At 35.8% G+C, this 22068-nt stretch overlaps 1 protein-coding gene across 7 annotated transcripts in view; it reads right to left on the reverse strand.

Annotated features, from left to right (window-relative positions):
- Positions 1–22068, reverse strand: part of COBLL1 (cordon-bleu WH2 repeat protein like 1) — an 82434-nt gene continuing 60366 nt past the window's right edge. For 6 of the 7 annotated variants that reach the window (XM_068685616.1, XM_068685610.1, XM_068685609.1 and 3 more), the window contains 7 exons: positions 18506–18647; positions 17915–17983; positions 12256–12514; positions 9643–9728; positions 7319–8931; positions 5555–5737; positions 1–2555 (listed from right to left, as the gene is read on the reverse strand). In XM_068685616.1, the coding sequence (XP_068541717.1) occupies positions 2469–2555; positions 5555–5737; positions 7319–8931; positions 9643–9728; positions 12256–12514; positions 17915–17983; positions 18506–18647 (2439 nt within the window). In that variant the 3' untranslated portion in view covers positions 1–2468. The remainder of the gene's footprint in view (positions 2556–5554; positions 5738–7318; positions 8932–9642; positions 9729–12255; positions 12515–17914; positions 17984–18505; positions 18648–22068) is intronic. The other variant, XM_068685612.1, reaches the window with a different exon arrangement.

Below are 22068 nucleotides of genomic sequence, written 5' to 3' on the forward strand. Positions count from 1 at the left end.
GTTTTTCTGGTAGATTTTAATACAAGAATATTACAGAAGAAATGAGTCTCTATATATATAATAGCAAGATTTTAAAATGTTTTACATATATGTTGGAAGAAAGAGGAAAAAATTTGCTAAACAATACTGCCAACTAGTAACAGAAAATCTCATTGAACAATTTCACAGTACTGTTGTGTGTAGTCATTTAAGTTAATTATCAAGCAAGTTCAGTTGCACAGACAAGAAACCTTAAAATTCAAGAAAGTTGTTTTTAGTTTTAATCTCTAGTACATGAGATTATATTTGCCTTCAGGAGTTCACATCAAAGGCCAATATACTTTTAACATGAGACTAAGGAATATACAGTATAGTGTTGTAGTCAAAACCAAAGAAAACAACAACAAAGCAAGGTTATTTGATCTTTTCCCAAACCAGAATAATTGGACTCCACGCATTTGATTGAAATAATGAAATTATATAGTCTGCAGATGAAATTACAGTTGTATGAAATAACTTTTAGTCACCTCCAGCTGAGAACACAAAAGTTTGAAAGCAAAAGTTTGAAAGCCAATGTAACCCTCTCACCCAAAGTATAAACAAGGAGACTCCTTTGCAGTGCAACCTCTGTGCCAGTTACAGATTAGCATGTTTTTGCTTGAAAAAACAAATTCAAATAGCACAATGAACACAGACACTTAGTAGATTCCTTGGAGAGAGTTACAATTTTCCAGGCTGTCCCTCAAGACACAAAATCTAGAAAGCAAGCCCCAGTTAGGAAAAAAAAAAAAAAAAAAAAAAAAACAATAAAAAACCTACCTCTCCATTATCTCCACTATCTCACCATTTTCAAGTGAAGAATGAAGTGTTCTTTTGCAATCAGACCCTGAAACACATATTTTGAACTACCATATGGGTTCCCGCTTCCACCTTATAATCAGCCCTTGACTGGAGGCAAGAACTAGAAGGCAGTGGCAGCACACCTTGACAAGGGACTAAGTTATAAGAGAGAAAACATGAGCGAACAGCAGCAAATAAGTGCTCCTCAGTTCTCTTTATGAATTTTATTTACTAAAATGTTCTCTGAAGGGTTTCAGCATTAAGTTAGCAGTTTTATTAGCAACCAATAATTGAGCCTGTACTAGAAAAGTAATGAGACCTCTCTGAGATTATTGCACAAAAAACTGGCAGCAAACCATTAATAACCCTTTGAAATGCACATTTAGATCAGTTTCAGAAAATGAGTTAACAATGACTTTAAAGTACAAAATAAATACATTGTTAAAGAATAGAAACTAAATATAATTATTTTTATTTAAATCAAGTCCAGCAAGAAAATATTTTAATATGGCAAATACCCCAGCACTTGCTGCATACATCCATAATCTAGCTATTTCATCATGAGTGTGATCACATTTCTGCCCTCTTCCCAAAATGTATCATCTTGACAAGAAATGCAAAATAGATAAAATATAACGAAGCATTTTCTTTTTATATATATATATATATATTCATTCCCATTTTGGTATTTAATATGTAGTCTATAAATAGAGGCTCTGAGACACAAGAATGGTTTATAAGTGTATTATTGTGCTGTTCTAAGATTAAAATATTTTACACAAACAAGTCTAAAGCAGTTCATTCTTTAGCCATACTTCCAGTGATTTATTTTTTTTTAAACTTCATTAATTATCAAAACTGGAATTTGCATTTTATCCCTAAGTGACTATATGCTGATGTCTATTTAAAAGTATATCTAGTTCACAAAATGTTTTGTTCATCTGAGTGCTAGGTAAATACTATATACAGTTGCTCAAAGAGTAGATGAGAAACATCATGTAGTGTTACTCTTAAGAAAACTTTAAGTAGTACAAAGATTTCCAGTAATTTATGTCCTTTTTTTTTTTTTTTTTTAAATACTACCAGGAAAAAATTGAAGGAGATTTAAAATTGAAATACTTATCCCAACTACATCAGCTCAAGAAACAAAAACTTTTTTTTTTAAAGAGAAACAAAAGTATTGCATGTAATTTTCTACTAATTACAAAATTAATTTAATGAACTAATATGGAGGCAGCATGTGGTAGATTTAAATTCTTACAATCTGTTAAAGTAATACACAATTCAAAATTATCTAAAATTCTTAGATTTCTTTAAATCTGTAATTTCAGCATACTGCTACATATTGTTCAGTCTTGAAGGCTGAAGTCAACAATTTTTGACACTCACTCCAAAAGAAGCAAAGCTCATCTGCACCTTCTCTTAAAAGTTTTTAGCAGCATAATCAGCTTTATAAAGAGAAAATTATTACCGTAATTTACATATTCTAATAAACATTTCCAAGGCATCAAAGGACCCAGTGTGAAATTCCTATACCAATTGACAAAAATATATTAACATATACTTGCATTTACACTTTCAAAAATTTATAGTTAGTATTAAGCCGGCCTATGAAGCAGTAGTGAAGTGCAAAATATTTGTTATAATAACTAGTGATTAGCTTTTGCTTCTGTGGAATACAAATAAGTAAGCTTGGCTCTTCCGTTGACCGCTATAGTGTTTGATGGAGGACCAACCTGGAGGCAGGGGGAAAAAAAGGGAAAAAGAATATTAACCTAAGTTTTTTAAATACATTTGGCTGTAGTATGTATCACAGCATCATTAAAAAATATATATATATTATTATTCAGTTTTTCTTGTCTTCAGTTTTCTATGTTTTTCTTATTCCAATGAAAGATCTCCTACACAATTTCTGAACAAAGCACATATATGCTACAGAAGTAGGATAAAATGTTTTTAAGTAATTGCATACATTTCTATCAAGAAATTCAGTGAATATCTATTCAAAACATACAGATTTTTTAGTCCATCTCTGGACTTGGCTGAAAAGGAATACATGAAAAACTATCACTCAAAATTAACATTTTAAAATTAAATATTGAATGGAATTGATTCCTAATAAAATCTGACATTCATTTATGCCATGCTCTTGTATCAAGAGCAAACTATAATTTTTAGGATAGATAGCAAAGACCTAATTTTCAGGGGAGCTACATAAACCAGTTACTCCAGCTGGAGTTAAAGAGAGCCATGGGAGCTGCATACCACAGCACGTAGCTTACTAAACAAAATGAAAATATTATTAAAAGAAAACGGTTAAAAAGAAACCTCATTTGACCCATTTTAGGTTAGTAATTACTGAGGACCAACAGAATTCAACAGAAAAGGCCAGCAACACAAAAGACCACAGATCTTGGCATTGCATACTGACAACTTAATAAATAAAACAGAGTAAAAATAAAGGATTGGGCTAGTGGTGCCAGCATTTTATTTTTTGAACAATTCCCTCAGAGACCCTAAGAAACGGATAGTACGGTAAGAGGTAAATGAGAAGCAGGCACCTGACAACCCTCTTTCACAATTCCAATGGATTGCATTATTACCCCTTTTACTGAGAGCAGCACGATAGTGGAAGCTGAGGTGAATGCAAGCAAAAAGTCCTTTCAATACTGGAAATCACTTTTGGGTGCAAACTTACTGATGCAAAATGTTTCACATCTCTATTTGTCCTAGTACAGCCAAGTTCTCCATGTTAAACACAAAACAGGAATGTTGTTATTAAATTTGCCATAGGCCAAAAAAAATTCTCTCTCTGCAGTCAGACATACCTGTACCACAGCACATGCACTCTGGTTAAAAGAGCATTGTGTGTACAATCGTTTGGCAGAATTTCAGCTGGTTCTTCATCGCAATTTTAGGAGGGGTGTGGAATGGATGTTGAAGCCAGTTTCAGGTTTCAATGTTGCAGAATGCTTTTCCTCATGCTTATGGAATCTTCTAATCATTTTTCCTTAAAAAAAGCCCCTCATCACCCACAGCCTCTACAGATACTATACTGTAGAAGGACATCTCCTGCCCACAGCAGAGTTGGCAAGGGAAAGGTGGAAAAAAGGATCTGAGTCATCACCTCTCTTTTCTTCACAGTACCATTCCTGTACCTTGACTGCTAAGACTATACGGGTCATCATCTTTATTAGAAAATGATAAATAACCACAGAACTTTTGTCTGTGTTTTTTTTAAGTAGCTATAGACTTCTTGAATTCTGAAAAGAACTTTATGAATTATATTTTTTAAAAACACTTGCAAGCTACTGTGTCAGTCGCCAATGCCTATAGGTATTTCCCACAGAATCGTAAAACAAATTTCACACACTATGCAAAATAAATGAAATTCAATATTATTCACAATTGTGCATTGGAAAAAACACCTTAGTAAAAATACATGCATATATATGCAAGCAAACAAGCAAGAAACAAACAAGACAAACTCAGGTAGAATAGATCAAGTTAACATCAAAGTGACTGAAAAATATGATATTTGCTTAATCTTAACTTGTTTTTAAAATGGCTTGTAGTTAGTGACAAATAGAAGCAATACTACAGTGCCTTATGTACTGCTCTTACTGTCTGAAGGCAACAACTAGTTAAGCATGGTTATACCCTTTCTGGGAAAATGAATCTTCCTATCCACAGTAGAAATAATGGGAGGCCTGCAGGCCTCACACAGGCTGTTGCAGTGCTAAACTGAAATAAAACCTCACATATTTGAAGCAGAGTATTCTAATATTTGACCAGCAACTGAGAGATTTTGATCCTATAGAATCAAAAATTTTCACTAAAAAACAAAAAAGCCCTCACAGCCACCCACCACACATCATTTGCTTTTATTCAAGTTTAAAGTGCAAAAAGAAAGACAAAAAAACCTCATGAGTTCCTTAAATTTCTGCAATGAGAAATTATTCTGCAGTACAGAATACAAAATACTAATGCTACATCAAGAAAGCTTTTACATCAAGAAATCTTTTTATAAGACTATCATTAAATTGTCTGGTTACAAATTTAAAACAATAGATTTTTAAAGCCTGCGATACCCAGTGAAGGAAGTACAGGTGCATTTTAGGAGATGGAAAAGAAAAATTAAGCAGCACTTTTTACCTGAGGGAGTGGGGGAAGACAGGGAAGACAGACTTATTAGGACTGTTAACAAGACATTGAGAAATATCTTACTAATAATACCAAACAGCAGCAGGAGGCTTTAAGAATTAAGGACCTAACAGAGTTTAATACCTGGAAAAATCAAATCTTTACAACTTCTATTTATCTGCCTGCAAAGGACTGCAGCTAATTCAGGTCTAGGATGAAGCTGCTTAGCATGCATCCAAAACCACAGTACTTCAAAACATATAAACACAAATAATTTAATAGGTTCCTGCGGTTTTGAAAGAGACAGTAATTGGCAACTTAAAGATATCTAACTCATTTCAGGAAGATTTCCGATTGCATTTGCACTCTTTGAAAGAAGTGCATATAAAGCTTTCTGTGTGCGTGCACCAATTTATTCTGCAAAGCCAAACTCTCTTCCCCACCTCCATTTCCATTGTTACATGTAAGAGACCTCACAGCACTTCATGTCAAAGCTTACTACTTCAGTCTCAGACATTCTCAGACATTAATATGGCAATTTTGAAGGAAACACTATGAGTTTATTGTTACGGATGCAGTGATGAAAACTCACCCTTTTCAGTTTGGCAGCAGCTTCTCCAGAGCGAATTGCAGCCAGCAAGCTCTGGTGGATCTGTTCTGGGTCAGAGCGCTGGACTGTCATCGCAGTTTGTCTCGTAGTGACAGGGGGTGGTTGGTCAGCTGAAGCACCTGACTGTGCCTGACTTTTTTGCTCACTATTCACATTGCTGCTTCTCTGTAAAGAGAGGAAGCGAGAGGAAAAACATAACAAAGACCTTCAATGTTAATAAGTCACAACTAAGTCAACTCACAAGAGGCTGCATCTCAACCTGGGCCACCACTGCAGCATTTGCTTTGTTCAAGATTTCAGAGAGCAGCCATGTTTCCACTATGGCTTTTGGAAACTAATCTTCAATTTATCAGCAACAAAAAAGTTCTAAGATTCATAATTTTTTTTGACTTACTAAAATGTTGAAGAAATTCCTCCAAGATCAGAGAGTTTGAGACTCCACAAAGTGATAAGATATGGAAATAATATATTCCAAAAGGAAAAGAAGGAAAAATACTACAATTTTATCATCTGAATTTCTATATTAACTAAACTAGATGAAATTTGAGCATTACAACTCGTTGAGACCTGGTTTTGTTTTGCTTTGTTTTATTTCCCTGATGACTTGACAAGCTATTACTCCAAAATGTCACCACCTCAAATGTAGGCACATTAGACAACACATTATAGCATATTTAAATATTCTTTAAGCATTGAGGTATCTAACAAAGATCAGTTCCAAAGTATTTCCATAAAAAACCATTCATCACCATCACATATGCTAGAATGAGCATTTCTTTTACTAATGTTTTCCTCTGAGAATCTAAATTTAACATATAATTCTTATCCAGAAGCTATCCTGAGAAGTTCAACAATGCACTTTGAACCAAAAGCATGGGTGGTGGCAAGCACTGCTGTATTTTGAAGCTACTGAGCAGAGATTAGCATTTAACTTCCATACCCAAAGAACAGTTATAAAAACAGTAAGGCTGGAAGAGTATAGCCTCTTGCCTGCTAAGCCCAGAATCCTATAATACTGCAGATTTGTACAGAACATGCAAGGCAGCCAGCAGTCTTTAGGCACCATGTACACATCTCAGGATTTGTGGATACATCAAGCTGCCATTGTGCAGACGGAACTTATAGGAGACAGAAAGTACCTTTGCTAGAGCAGCTTAAAACAGTTCTCTGAATGATGCCTTATCTATGCACTCACATCATTATCACAGTTATGCGCTCACAACATTAATATATTGCTGATTAATACACTAGCTGATTTTTATTTTTGTTAAAGTTTCTTACTTAAGGTAAGTAGTTATGTCAGCAAAATTTTACACCCTTGGTTCAAGTATGTTTCTGACATGATCACTTGAAGCTAAACTCATACTACCCAAAATTAAAGAAACCAACACACAGAACCATAAGGAACACATCCTAAGTGCTCTGAACATAAAAATAGGTATACACAGTATAAGTAATTCTGTTTAATTTACTGTTTTTCTTCAAAGTACATGGAGTGATAATTATGGCAAGAAATAATTATTTCCACTATTCTGAATGAGACTGCTTTCACTTTAGCATTCCTTTTTCCTTATAATTCATTATGATGCTGTGCTACTCCTATGTACCACAAGATGTTTACACTGTTTCAATGCAGAACTTTTTGATAAGCCCGTAGTTCAGCGATTAGGCAGAATAAGTCTCTGCTCTGCTGTAAATAACATTGCAGAAATTCACCAGTCAAGAAATATTAGAAATAAAGTTTACCTTATCCATTAGATTATTTTGTGACCCTCCAGTTATGCTGTGTAAGGAAGGGTTTTTCACTTGAGGGAGGGAGGTAGCTGAGGAGAATTCAGCTGCAGAAGTGGCAGATGAGAGTTCAACAGGAAATTCCTCTCTAGGTGCCTGGCTAGTGATTGTACGTGTCTTGTTGAATGACTGTGACCTTTTGACTGCTGATGAGACAGCAAGAGCAAAAGGGGATGGCCTTGAACTGGAATATGGCTTCGGAACTGCAAAAGTTCTTAGAGTTCTTAGGTTCAACGGTGCTGGCTGACAGGGGGGAAAACTTGACGGTATATTGCTTTTAACAGGAGAAGTGGAGGATTCAATTTTTTTCCCATCATCTTTTTCTTCATCTGCTGGAGGAGAGGAACTACTTGTTTTATGTAAAGAAAGAGAGGTTTCATCAGGTGATGATATTCTTTTTTCAATCTCTGTATTTTTAACTTCATTTGGAGTGGAATTAGGAGCACTAACAGTACTTCTGGCAATTGCCGATGTCACATAATGACTTGAAACTCTCCGTTGCATCTGAAGAAAAAAAGAATTAGGCTTTGCTGTAGGACTTAATGCATTTGACTTGTCCTGAGTCCCAGAAGCAGCATTTGTATTATCCATGTTGAGCATCAGTGGGATAGGCTGCTTGGAAGGCTCTGTTTCTGTTTGATTGCTCTCAGTAGCAATCTCGGCTCCAGATGTCCCCCCATGTTCAGACATGCTGTTCACTCTGTGCAGCAGATCGTTTGCTGCTGCAGGTTTATTTTGTGAACAAGCCTGTAAATGACCCACACTTTTTGAAATATGAGAAATTTCAGCTTGCATTGTGAATTCTTTGGGGTCTTCATGCTTTGGAGAGTTGTCAGAAGTAGATACATCTTGATCTTTACAGTCTGATGCAACTTCTGACTCCCAGCTCTTCATTATTTCTAAGGATTTTGGAGGCACTATTTTATAAGTAGTCATTCCAATTTTTGGTATGTAATCTCTTGTAATTTCATTAGCAGGCTTAGGTTTAGGTTTCATGTCCTGTCTATAAAGAGGGTAACCTTTTATAGGAGAGCCATCTGGAATTTTTGCAACTGTTTCTGGTGAAGCAATGTTACTGCCATTTGTACAAATGTGAATTTCATCTTTTATGGGAATTACTTTTTCATGTGTAACTTCTTGTCTCTGAAGATTTTGTTCCGTTATAATTTCTTCATCTGTTTGCATTCCTTGCATCACTCGAAGAAGGGGGCTGTTTATACCCGTATTTTGTTGAGGGACCAGTCCTCTGAATGAGGATGATTCACAATCTTTCATTTCTTTTTGTGTAGTCCTTCCCAAATCACAAACTGTTGGACCTGTCTGAATTGCAACATCCTGAGTTTTTACTGTGTCCAGGCTGGTTTGATTTGTTTTCTGATCTTGTTTTTCTGGAATCAGTTGAGTGTAATTCTTCTGACTTACGGAGATGTCATTTTTAGATGCTTGGCAGTTTGATAGTCTGTCAACTTCAAGCTTGCTATTTTCTCTAAAATCTACTGCTTTAATTTCTGCTGTCTGATGTTCTCTCCCATCTTCGTTTGTTGGAAGGAGTTTTGTGTCACTGTAATCTTTAAGTTAGAGAGATTCCGTAAATTAATATAGATGCAGTTATACAGACTAATATGAATAATTTCCTTAATGCTTTTAAAAGCTGGTTAAAGAAATACTTATACTTGACTGATATTGCCAAATAATTATATTCGTACTCAGGTGTTCTTCTTTACTTAACATGTAACTAAGTAAGGAAGTTAACAGGCTTCTGTTCATACTGTCATGCATGACCTTTAAAAATATATTCTAGAGTCACTTTAGACACGCTAACAACTTTCAGTTGACTATACAGGTATCAGTGACCTAAGCTCAAAGTCTACGCAGTATTAAGTTAGATCCGATTTTTATTTAGTTCCATCTTTGTAGTGTCTGTTCTATGGTTTTAACATTAAAAATGTTACTTGTTAACTCTACCTTGTGCATTTGTAAAAGGGGACAATTGGAAAACACTAAAACCTCCTTCCCTCTCCTAAGCAATGCTCCACCCACACTGCCCTACAACAGTACAGTTTTGACTACTGCTGGAGGAATAAAAAATAAAAAAAACAACCCGCAGCCCATTTTCATAACCTCGTCTCAAAGAGGATATGCCAGAGCTAGAAGAAGTATAAAGAAAATAATCCGATGATAGCAATTCAATGTGATGGTATTATGAGCGTTTTCAAAGGAAACGAAGAGTTTTCTTCAAACTTGTTTTGAAGTATTAAAAATGAGTGGGAACTACTCACCATGATTTTTATTTTGATCCAAAATTTTAAGCTTCCTATCTTTCTCGAATGCAGCTTGCTCAATGCTTATCTTAGTCTGTAGTTCTCTGCAAAGCACAACAGTATATTAAATATGCTGGTATCATTCATTTCAGTAAACAGAAGAAAAGATGCAAGAGAACTGGCAATATTCTCCAAACACAGATGGACAAAATAGAATCACTCTGCCAAACATTGGAGTACCCAACAGAATCGTTTATTTATTTATTTTAAATTAGAGGAAATGCTGCTATGATATTTCACCAAAATGACATGCAGCTTCACTCTCTTCTGTGTAACACGATCAGTTTTCCTTTCCCTTCTTCCTCGCCTTTTGTTTACTCATTCACTTTTAACAAGGCTCTTTCCAGTAACAACTCAAGTTTAGTGAAACCATTACGGTAATGCTTTATCTTTCATTTAATGATGTTCTTAGCACGAAGTCTTATGACACCCCCAACATTTAGAATCTGTCTTTAGTTTTGTTTCCGACAGAATATGAAGGAAGTCACATGAGATGCTGACTGCATAGGAACTGTGCAGTATAGACTTTTCAAGATAGTAACGAAAAACTTTCTGTTCCTTACAAGAAATGTCTTGAGAACAACAAATAAATATGCATAAAACATGTTACTTGCATACTAAACATTTTGCCAATGCATACAATGTCTGCCTCTGATCAGAGGGGACAAAAGAACTCCACAAATGCTGAAAAAAAAAAAATCATTTGTTTTCAGGAAATATTAAATATCTGACTTCAAAAGGCAAATGAAAAAGGCCAAAATAGTGTAAATTTCTCTTTTAAAATACTTCATTTTCTTTTTTAAAAATATTAGAACTTCAAACTTCTGTATATTTGAGATACTTTTATTTTCTGTAGTACTGATACTGGCATTATGAAGATTCCATTTCATTTGCCACATCAAATGCATTAGTTATCAGGAACTACTGCTGTGAGCTGAAACATCTGTTTTGAGTATTTAAAAAAAATAAATTCCTCAATAAGCATCCATCCTCATGTTGCCTGTACAGTCCAAAACATGCTCTAAGTGTTCAATAACCACCAAACAGAAGCATACACGCTCAAAATTTTTGTTGGAAGAACATTAAAGCTCAGTCCTGCCCTCTGTACTCTTGCTTATCTCCATTCCCTTGAACATAGCTGAGGGACTGAATGACAAGTACTTGCAACAGGCTGAACTGTTTAAAAACAAAGAAAATTGCCAAATGTCATAGAGCATTACAGGAATCAGACCTTTTGACTGAAATACTATACATACCCCAGTTTTGATTAAAAAACATCTTCAAAGTTACTAGATCTAATGTTACGTTTGAATTACCAGATTTCCAGAAACAATGTCAGAGAAACCCTACTCCTCATTTTCAACACTGTAGTATTTCACGAAGAAAAGGATTTCCAAACTCTGAAGTTACAGCACAGTGCATAGCTAGGTGATGTTCAACAGTATTATAGACCACAAAAGGCCTATACAAGTTAGTTGTGGGGTGGGAGTGATTAAATATCCCCTGGACAACTGGCCAAATAGGCACAATAATTCAGGTCTCGATAATCTGCAAGAATTTAAAAATAACATTTGGTGGATCCACCAGCTCAGTTCCTCAAAGAGCAGACACACCCAAGCAATTTGTGCAGTATTTCTCAGGACAGAACATCAAAGATTTTTGCAAAGCCCCACCTGGCACCGAACTGACAAAAAGACCCTAGAAATACAAGTCAAAGCTCTCTGCGTTACCTTCAAAGTTCTTGGCTACTATAGCATTCACACATTTTGGCCTCGGTACAGTAATTGAAACAGTTCTTTCAGTTTAAATTGGGAACAGTAGCCAGCTGAGTTGCCCCAGGGAACAACAGAAATAGTGAATTACATTAATGCAATGGGACTTCTCTGGACAATCAACATTCATTTCAAGCAGGCACTAACTCATGTTGGGAACCTGCTGAGTCAGGTAGTTTAACAAACATGCTGAAGGGCAAAGTTACAACATCACCAGAAGGGAAAATGAGTGGTTAAGGAAAGTAATATGTTAATTCTTGTTTGTCCTGAGAGAAGACAGATCAAGACAGGTCAAGACAACTGGCTAATATATTAAGAAAACAAAACAAATTGTAGAGAAATAGGTAACAGATAAACAATAGAAGCATGCCTAGAACTGAAATGGCCAATATACCTGTTTTCCCCCCAACTCTAAGAATGATCTCGCAAATTCTCTTTAAATGAATCAAATCACATTTCCTGCCCTGCTTCTCACCTCCTTCCCCCCAGCACACTGCACTGCTCTAGTAATTATGTTTAAAACTTTGGAGATGGGTTCAGCTTTTCTGGGATCTGGATGTTTTAGTAGTAAGGAAAGGAAGACTTAAACAGAACACCCAGCACAACAGTCATTTTTGTTGAAAGGCTTCATGAATTACTGTGTCCAGAAGAGTGCTACAATGAAAGCTAAGCATATTAAGCTCATTCCTCTCTCACAATTCTCTATTCTGTGCTCCACAATGAAACAGCACTCTACATTTTTTTTTGCCTCCCCCATTCCCTCCCCAGTGCTCCTTTCTTTGTCACAAAGCGTACTTACTTGCCATCTGTGCTCATATTTTCTTGTTTTTCTTCCTTGAAGCTTTGCGAGTTGTCTACAGAAACAGTGCCAGGAACAAGAGCTGATGAAGCAGGATCATTTTTTTCAGTTTCCAGTTGTACCTCAGTAAAGCTGAAGGCTGTAGTAATCTCTCCTGTTCTGAGAGAGGTATCCGTACTTTCACTTTCCTCTCCCTGTTGCACGCTCATCTCTTCCTTTTCATCAATTTCTTCCAGGCTGTATTCTGTGGTCCTTACACCTACACTCACAGAAAGAAAGGAAAGAAAAAAAAAAAACAACACACCAACCCACAAATATCAGTTCAGGGTGTAGATACAAAAGAGACCGTGAAGTAAGCCTAAGTAGTTTGAAGAAGGAAAATTGAGACTTCTCTTAATTCAGGGGGTAGGGTGGTAAGGACTCATTCAGATTTAATTTCATAGTATTTTCTAGTTCTTTCCAATTTTCTTTTTACATGAAAATATACTTACCACCATGCTACTGTTCATCTGTTTCTGCATCTGTAACTACTGCATAATGTTGTCTTTTGTTTAAGCCAAGCATTGAATTAGTATAGATCAAAATATATTTAACAATGTCATAAGCCCAAATTTCATGGAGGTAGAGAGTTTATTTTTCCCAGAGTTCTTACAATTTCCATTACCTCTCTAATGAGGCTTAGGATAAATGATTCCATTAGATCAGAGTAAGTATGTTAGAGACCAAATCTCAGCTTAGTCCACGTTTTGAACAAGATTGCTCACCACTATCAAAATTTTCCCACAATCATCCCAAGGGTATTAAAACACAGCTAGATGTGTCTTGTGCACTGCCCTGTGTTACAGTAGAAGTACATGAAAAATAATATTAAAAAAGTACATGTTGATCTATTAAAATAAAATTTTCAGCCAAAGCATAGTTAAAAAGGTTTAGTTACTGGTTTAGGACACGTATAAGCCAGCATACCTACAGTCAGACTAATAAACCCACTTATTTTTCCAGAGGGACTAACTGTCTCTGGCTTTACTTTCATGTCAGGAATCTTCCTATAACAAGATGTTGATTGACATATTTCAAATATTAGTAAGTGCACCATACAATTTACCTCTCGGCTTTGCAACTTGCATTCTAAAACACCAAGAAAATAATAATTCCATCTATATAGTAAAATATGGTGCCATGGCAAGTTACTGGAAACAGAGCCATGTCAGGCAGAGGACTCTGCCTGACCTGAAGAAGGTATTCCTGTTAGCTTTGCATGTGCCAATACCTATTAGGTACAGGCCTTGCAATTGGCCCTTTAGACTTCAGTAAAAGTTGTATCGGTAAATTTCAAAGTGTAAAACAACCCTACAGAAAGGCAAAGAATTGAAACAAAATACCACCTTGAAGTAAACAGAAGTCTACAGATGTACTATTATAGAAACATAGCAGAGAACTCTGAGACCTGGAGAAATTCTCAATTCAGAATGGAAATTTTGCTTTTTCCAGTAGGGTCATTGGTACAGAGTTCAGTACTACAGTTGCAGAACAAATACAAAAGCTAAACATTTTACTATTTAATTCTAGTTAGTTTTTTATATTGCTCTCTAGTACTAATGGTTGGCAGCTGCAGATTCAGCAACATGATCAACATGTGTCACATTGCTGAATGCAGAGGTGATCTAGATGCCCATAGAAAAACAAGCAAGACTGCAAAATGGTGCAGATGAACTCTTTCCATGTCACTTAAACACATGAAGACAAATATGCCATGCTTTTATCAAAGAGATTCCTCAAGACTTTACAAATAAGACTAAACTTCTCTTCCTCCTCCGCCCCCCCCGCCCCATCTCCATTTGGGGCAAAATCATACAAGATGCCTAATACTTTGGAAAGGATTTTAGTGATCAACTGCTGGCAGACATCAAATCTGCTGAGACTATTGCACGATCTGTAACCAACTCTCAAGATCACATCATTTACACAGATGAGAACTTTCTTGAAAATGAGTGAATACTATCACAGTTAACAAGTGGCCTCCATCCCACAAATGCCATGAACCTGAGTCACCAACAGCCAGAGGAACAAAGACTAAGACCTTCAGTCTAATACTCTGTGGAAACCTGAATTATACAACAAAGCACAGCCAGGCCTTCTGACAAGACAAACGGAAACATTGCTATGGCTTTGTGCCCAGTCACTGCAGTCATCTCTGTCACTTTTCCTCTGGAGAAATATAATAGCTAAGTTGTACTCTAAGTTTCCAGTACTGTACTGATGGGATGGAAAGTTAGCTTGGGTTGGTAGGAGACATTGCTGGCTTTCCTCCTACACAGAAGTTCATCCTTTCTGTGCTAGAAACACTTCCAAGCTTGGACTGGACTAACCTGAACTACAAATGTATAATTCCAAGCAAACAATTCTCACACTTCATACTCAGTGCTCTACTGTATTATCAGCAGAACACCAAACTTGCTTAAGGTTAGTTTCAACTAGTGGTTTGTAATCTGTGACTGTTACTACGAGACCTGGGCCACTAGTGCTACTACAGAAAAACGGTATGAAAGACTCTGATACATAAACAATGTGTAACAGCCATTCTTCATTTACATTACCCAGTGGAACAGTTCAGATCTTTTGACTTGTTTCTAAACCCTCCATGTAGAGTTTTTATATGCAACATATCACTAGGAATTACTTAGGGCAACACCAGCTACATATTGCACCCTAATTGCCTATATACTCTATATGTAAATACATATAGAATATAAACTACATTTTTGTCTGCAAGTAATTTATCCTCCATGAACATTAGTCACTGAGTTTCAAATAGTCCTAAAAGAACGTTGTTAAAACCTACAGGGCTACACTGTGAAGAAATACCTTATGACTGATAAACCAACTGCAAGTGTCCTTTGAGTCAGTAAGAATACTCTCTGAACAACAGACAATAGGCTGACGCTGCTTTCTGAGCCTTTATGCTTGTAAATACCAAAGCCAAAAAGCCTGACTACATCATGTAAATCTGTCAGTAATTTTACTCAGCCCTATACTCCTTAAAAAAGTTTTAAGAGATTCTGTAACCAAGATGATGATATCAAGGGATTCATTTAATGGGAAGTTATTGAAAAGAAAAAACCTACAGATTTTTAATCCATTTCACCCTTTCCCCTAGGAAAAAGAAAAAAAAATGACTGATCATTAATTAAGCTTTGGGAAGGGGAACAAAAATCATAACTGAGGGTAAATTGTTGTTTATAATCCCAAATGTTCAAATTAATTCTCTCAATGCTTATTCTAGTTGATGTATGCCTTCAAATCACTTTTGTCAAGGTACAGTCTGTTTTCACAATAGAAATGTTGCCTATTCAAAAGCTTATAGCATAGTTCCAATTAACGTACGTGGCTCTACTAGCTATGAACTACTAAGACAACAAATATTTATTGAATGCTTGTAATGGTTCATTATAGGGCAGAAGGTAGCACTATATTCACAGCTTAAAAAATTATTTACTTATTTGCTAAAGGAGCAATGCATAACAGAACTGCTTTGGGAATGCCAATCACAGATGATCAAAAACTCCATGCTTCTAGAAGCCTGACACTCAAAGCAGTATTAATCCAAATGGAAGGAACTACATTAACATGTAATGTTAAAATTATGTCCAATTTAACAATTACATACATACTGAAATATTTTACCTTATCTACATAAAACTGTGCCCAAGTTTGATGCATAATTTTCAGACTAGGAATAAGACAAGTACAGTGAAATTGATTTTGCTGCCAGTGAACACTGGCTCTCGGAGCATGATAGACTAAGAGGACTCTTTACAAACAGGCTTCTGGACAGTTTCAGAGATGCCACCAGAGAGCAGCAGCATCCCGGGGGTGGGGGAGGCAGAACTGGACAGGATGATGAGTCTGTGTTATGTGACATTTTAAAAAAACACACTGCATGACATGGTCAACAAAGGACATTGCAAGAATGCAAGACAACATCACAAGCAGAACTACAGAATGAAAGCTGTTACTAACTATGGAGGTAAATCCCAGGGCTCAACACAGACCATTCTAAACCCAGTGAGAATGATATTTTTTTTCTATTTCTTTCCATTACAAATTAAAGTATTTAATTACAAAAAATAAATACCTCAAGCAGAGGTTACTAAATCTACAGAAAAGTGAATGAGGTATTTCTATGAAGCGCAGAGCTGCTATCTATGCAATACTTAAGACATTACAGTCATGGGAAATGCAGAAATTCAATCTACATTCTTAAGATAGAAACAAGCTCAAGAAAACAAAAAACTTGATATTAAATCATAGCATGGTAACTTTGCTTTTTATCTTAGAACCATCACGTGGAAAAGAACACAGTTTTCAACACAGGAAATTAAGCACTAATAAATATCATTATCACTTAGAATTGGAAGTGACTATCCTTCATCTGCTACAATAACTAGAAAAAGTTAACAACTTCATCGTATCTTGAACATCAGGCTACACAATGTGGGTTAATACTTCCTATTAAGAATATTTTATTCTTCCAAAGACTTTTCTCACTATTTTTTCTATTAAATGTCTTTTCTGGCAATTTACATAAGTTGCCCTACACACTAATTGAGACCAAATCTACTTACTACAGATCTTACCATTTGTTTTTTTTTTCCCCCTTTGCCAGAGATCTAAGGTAGCAGATGACATTTTCTATTCTTGTGGTGCATTTGCTTGTTTGCTTTTACCATTCCAACCAATTTGACTGGCACCTACAATTAACTACCTGGAAAACTAATGCTTAGAGTTTCTGTCAACTAGCAGAGTAACTGTGTGTTTAGCCTCATACACTGCTCATGACATTCCATGTGCTTAGTGTTTACGTTTCTCATTCTTAGTAAAATACACTGATGAGTGATTTTTCCATACTACACTGGTATTGATTATTCTAAAAACTTTTGCAAATTTTAAGACTCCTAGGTGTTGTATATTGTATTTGAACCCTACAGTCAGCCACTTACCAAAAGCAGTACTTAACAGTGCAAACAGGAGAACTTTAAGACTTTAAATTAATAAGTAGTGTTCTGCAGGTATAGAACTGTATTTTACTGTAAACAACTACAAATTTCTGTATCATATTTTTTCCACAGCACCCAATAAATCACTTAAATTACAATCAATATCCATGCATACAACTTATGTTTATGTTTACAACTTGTGTTCTAAAGGCTGTTTAGATGCAACCAGGCACAGATTTGCTGCTACCCCTTAGGTTAGGCAGGTCAAGGGCAGCACAGCAGTGGGTTCTGAAAACAAGACTGGGCTTTGGATTTTGAAAGGACTGTTATAAGACATACAAAAATCACTGAAGTTCTAGCTTGTTCTTGCCTTGTCTCATTGGGGCTTAAGAGGGAAAATAAGGATATTGTTTAGTTTCTTAAAATGTGAAGCACAGAAACCAATAGAAAACATATCATATATGTTTCCGTAGACAGTGAAGATAAAACACCTGTATTTTAGAAAGCGTTATTTGTACTTCAATGGAAAAGGTAATTGATTTGAGTCACTAAAATCAGTCCTATACTCAAGACGTATCCACAGTAAAATAATTTATTACTATGAATTTATGGCAGTTTACTATGAAGCAGATTTTACCAACGTATTTGGAAAAAAAACCAACCTGTTTCAGACAGCATTTCAGTGGTTCTTTCTTCCACTTTAGTGGGGGTTGATTCTCTTGACTCTGTTACTGCAAAAAGTCAAGTAATAAGCTTTTTTTGTGAGAAGTATTACCTCTCAATTTCTACACCAGTGAAATATCCAGATAAAATGTTGTGATCTGCCTGACTGGTGAGTTCCTCAAGAAATATACCTTCTCTTAAGCAACCACTGCTTGACACATTTCTCAGATACTTTAATATCAACTGTTAGGTATTTTTCAACCTGAGAGAACTTAGTTTTTGATCAGAGGAATTATAATTATATAAAACCCTTCCTCTAAATTATTTTTCTCATTATGTAGTCTATTAATCTCCCTCTAACTATAACTAGCTTTATATTATTTCTTATTTCCTGATCTTCATGCCCTAAAACTTGCCTTTCTTTGAGGGGCCAATCTCAAAGTAGCATTACCAATCCCTATAATCTGAAGATGTTTGGCAAACAGAACCTTTACTTTAAGTCCTTATCTCATAGGGTGGTATTTCTTTCATGTTTAGCCAAATTGCCATATTTTCTGTTGCCTCCCAATTAAAGAGTATAAAAAGATTACCAGTCTCATTACTGCTTTCACTTTGATCTTCTGGTGTTCTAGAGGGTGGTGAGGGTGCTTTGCGCTTCATCCTCCGTAAAGAGTTCACAGAAGCAGTGTCACTGAGTGGCAGAGAACCTTTTCTTACTAATCCTGGAGGGGCCTAAGAAGGGAGACAGGGCAGGAAAAAGATTATTAGCAATTAAAGCCAACAAAATAGCTCTAGTAATTATTCTCCGTAAGTATTTATAATATATATTCATGCAGGAGAGAGTGTCTACCTATTACCAGATATATTATGTTTCTCATCTTAATTCTTAAAATTAAAAACTATATAGTTTCTAGAGTAATTGAATATATTCACAGAGGTCCAAGACACAGCAGTAAATTGGTTGTTACATGTAGTAACAGAATTCATATTCTTTATGCCCTAAGGCCATTCTACAAAACCCAAATAAATCTTTTCTAAAAGTAGCTAAAATCACTGTGGAAAAAAGCTTCAGCTACAGGCAACTGAAATGACATGACACGTTTCCTTCAACAACATTCCTAATTGGATTGCATATATAATGATTAGGATTTTGCTTCTCTACTTGAAGTACTTGGATTTTTATAGAAATTCTTCTAATGCCATCCTTGAAAATTTATATTGGAAAGGACAACTGTCTTACAATAGCTATTCATATTTAATTGTAATAAAGTGTAACAACAATAATTCTAATGCCCACTGATGCTAAATTGCAATAATGCTCTCATATTATTGTAGCAGAAGACAAGAGCTTAATTCACAAATAATCAAAAGCATTTAAAAAATGGACACAGGTTACCTGATAGAATACCGGATGAATACAGTTCATATGATATAACAGCCCAATTGCATTTTAAATTAATATGCATACATACATACATACATATATATATATGTGTGTTTGTATACACACATATATATACACATATATATATATGTATATATGTATAATATGTATATATATATGTATGTATATGTGTATATATATATATATATATAATATTCCAACTCCAAAAGATAGCAACTGTAAAATTGCCTGCCGCTCTGAACTGCAGTTTGCCTTATGCTGAAGAAACTTTTAATTTCAAAATCTATTTGAATGATGACATTCAGCACCCTAGCAGTAAAGCGTATTTTGGCACTGGACACAGCTGCCTATTTCTGTAGTAATTATGATCTAGTCTACTCAACAATATAATAGAATCCAGCGACAATGTTCATTGTTTGCTAAAGGGATCCACACAGGAAATAGATGTGGGGATCATCTTCAGAGATTTTTTGTGCTTTAATTAACTATACCACTTCACAAAGCAGACCATCAGGTAACAGAGGTGATGTAAATACACCTACAATTCTCTGTTTCACTGATGAAACTTTCAAAAACATCACTGAGAACAGAACTGTTGATCGTGCTAATATCCAGGGAATAAAATACTTCTCTGTCAGGCTACCACTGAAAAAGAAATATACATCTTACAGCAAGAAGGATATTAAAGACAAAAAGCTAGAGTATTTGGTTCTACATAATTAAAACTATCAAGAAAATTACAAGAGAAAAGATATTAGCACAAGTTGTCTGTGAAGCAGTGCTTGGCAGCACCTGTTAGTTCTCAGCAGAATACCTGAATGAATGATGGGGTATAGTGAAAAGCATCCCAAGCTACCCTGGGGATACTCGGTCATCTGTTATGTTGCGTCCCACCTCAGTGTCAGGTGCGACAGATCCCTTAGATACTCTTCTTGCACTGCAAGGAGCACCAATGTCCAAAATGTTCACACAATTCTTCTACCAGTGATTTTAATGCCAAAGCAAGTAACTAACACCTTTTAGAGGAAAGGGAGGCTCCGTGTTTAAGGAGAAAAACAAAGCACAAGGTGAAATGTTCTTACAAACAGTAGAAGATATGGACATACCACTCCACTCCTAATTAAAAATACTTGCATGCTCGAATACTTTTTGACAACTCAGATCCTGGATTAAAACTTAACACAACAAAATCACTTTACACATTAATAGTTTCTCATTCACAGTTCCCAAACAGTTTTAAAAGAAAGTGAATTAATAGTATTCAGCATCTGAATTTTTGCAGGATGGAATGTCAAATAAAATATTACTTCCACAGATGAGGTTGATTTTTTTTTTAAATCGTTAAATCGTCTTCCTTGTCGCTGCTGGGCAGTTCCATTTTTCTCCTTTCCATTCTGCACAGAGACACTGCTTCTCTGTTCAAAGGTCTGCACCCTCATCTGCTTTGCACAGACTCCCTCAGCTGACTTGGCTGGCACGGAGTTCTGCGCATACTTGCTCAGCTAAACAGATGTCACCAGAGTTCCCCCCTGCACAGAAAGAGAGTGTGTGTAGGGGGGGGGAATAATGTTCTCAGAGTAAGAGCACAAATGCTACTAGAAGATTTTTATAAGCCTTTCTACCGCCCTTTGCATCCAAAGAAACAAACGATTTGCAAAGAGATTTTGAGAAAGTACTAAATGTTCCAGTTAAGGTTCAAGTGTTGAACAGATTTTCTCAGGAATTATTCAACATATGAATATTAAGAGCTTTCAAATCCTAACAAAGGCTGTAATGTGAAAATAGTACTTTAAACAGATGGAAAAAAAATAATGTTATTAAGACATATCTGACAAAGTTTTGGAATATACATCTGGGTGTTCATGTGTCATACCAACTGCCAATAATAACCAGTGCTTTACCAGTTGCACTTAAATTAAAATTCATGTTAGAATCCCTGAAATAATTAACTGTGGTTGTTCAGAAACAAGAGCAAACACTTTTGCTGTAACTTCCACAACATATGCAGAAGTTCCACTTTTCACACTGTAATCCTTCCCCATCCTGGAACAAACAAGTGGGAACACAAAGCTTTTTAGCCTCAGATGCCTACAGACAGATATGTACAGCACCAAATCCCACACCAGCCCAAGCTGACAGTTACAGGGACTAGTGATTCCCAAGTTCCAGCCTCTGTAAGCTATAGCAGATGTGGTGCTGGACCCTTCTAAGCATTTCAAAACAGCAAAAAGGTTGTTAATTAAGCCACAGCAATTTTACATCTGGAATGGAAGAAAAAACACTGGTATTTGGGAAAAAATGTAGTGGAGCATTTCAGTGTGCGTACTTCACAAAGAGGGTCACTATATACATATTTTCATATCACCAGTACCTCTTTTAGTCCACAGATAACTAAGTGTAACAGAGGCTCTGCAGTGGAACAGGATAGCAAAGCACACTGCTAACCACGCTGTTAGTATTTCTTTTTTTCCCCTTTATGCAAGCATACAATTTTAATAGCGGAAAACAAACAAACCCACACACCCAGAAAAGCATTGTATTTGCTCTTACAACGCCTAATCCACTCAATTTCTGTTACATGACTTAAGCTCCTGAAAATACCTCAATTTAGCCGAAGTACTATGGAGAAAACAATGTACCTCTGGCCATTTGGAAAGAAAGGACATAAAATATTGAGAAAAAATCAGCTGATAGTATTCTGTCTCCAAACACAGTACTACTATTCTCTTCTACAATTTTTTCTAAATC

The sequence above is a fragment of the Anas acuta genome, chromosome 6 (assembly GCF_963932015.1).
Source record: "Anas acuta chromosome 6, bAnaAcu1.1, whole genome shotgun sequence".
NCBI lineage: Eukaryota > Metazoa > Chordata > Aves > Anseriformes > Anatidae > Anas > Anas acuta.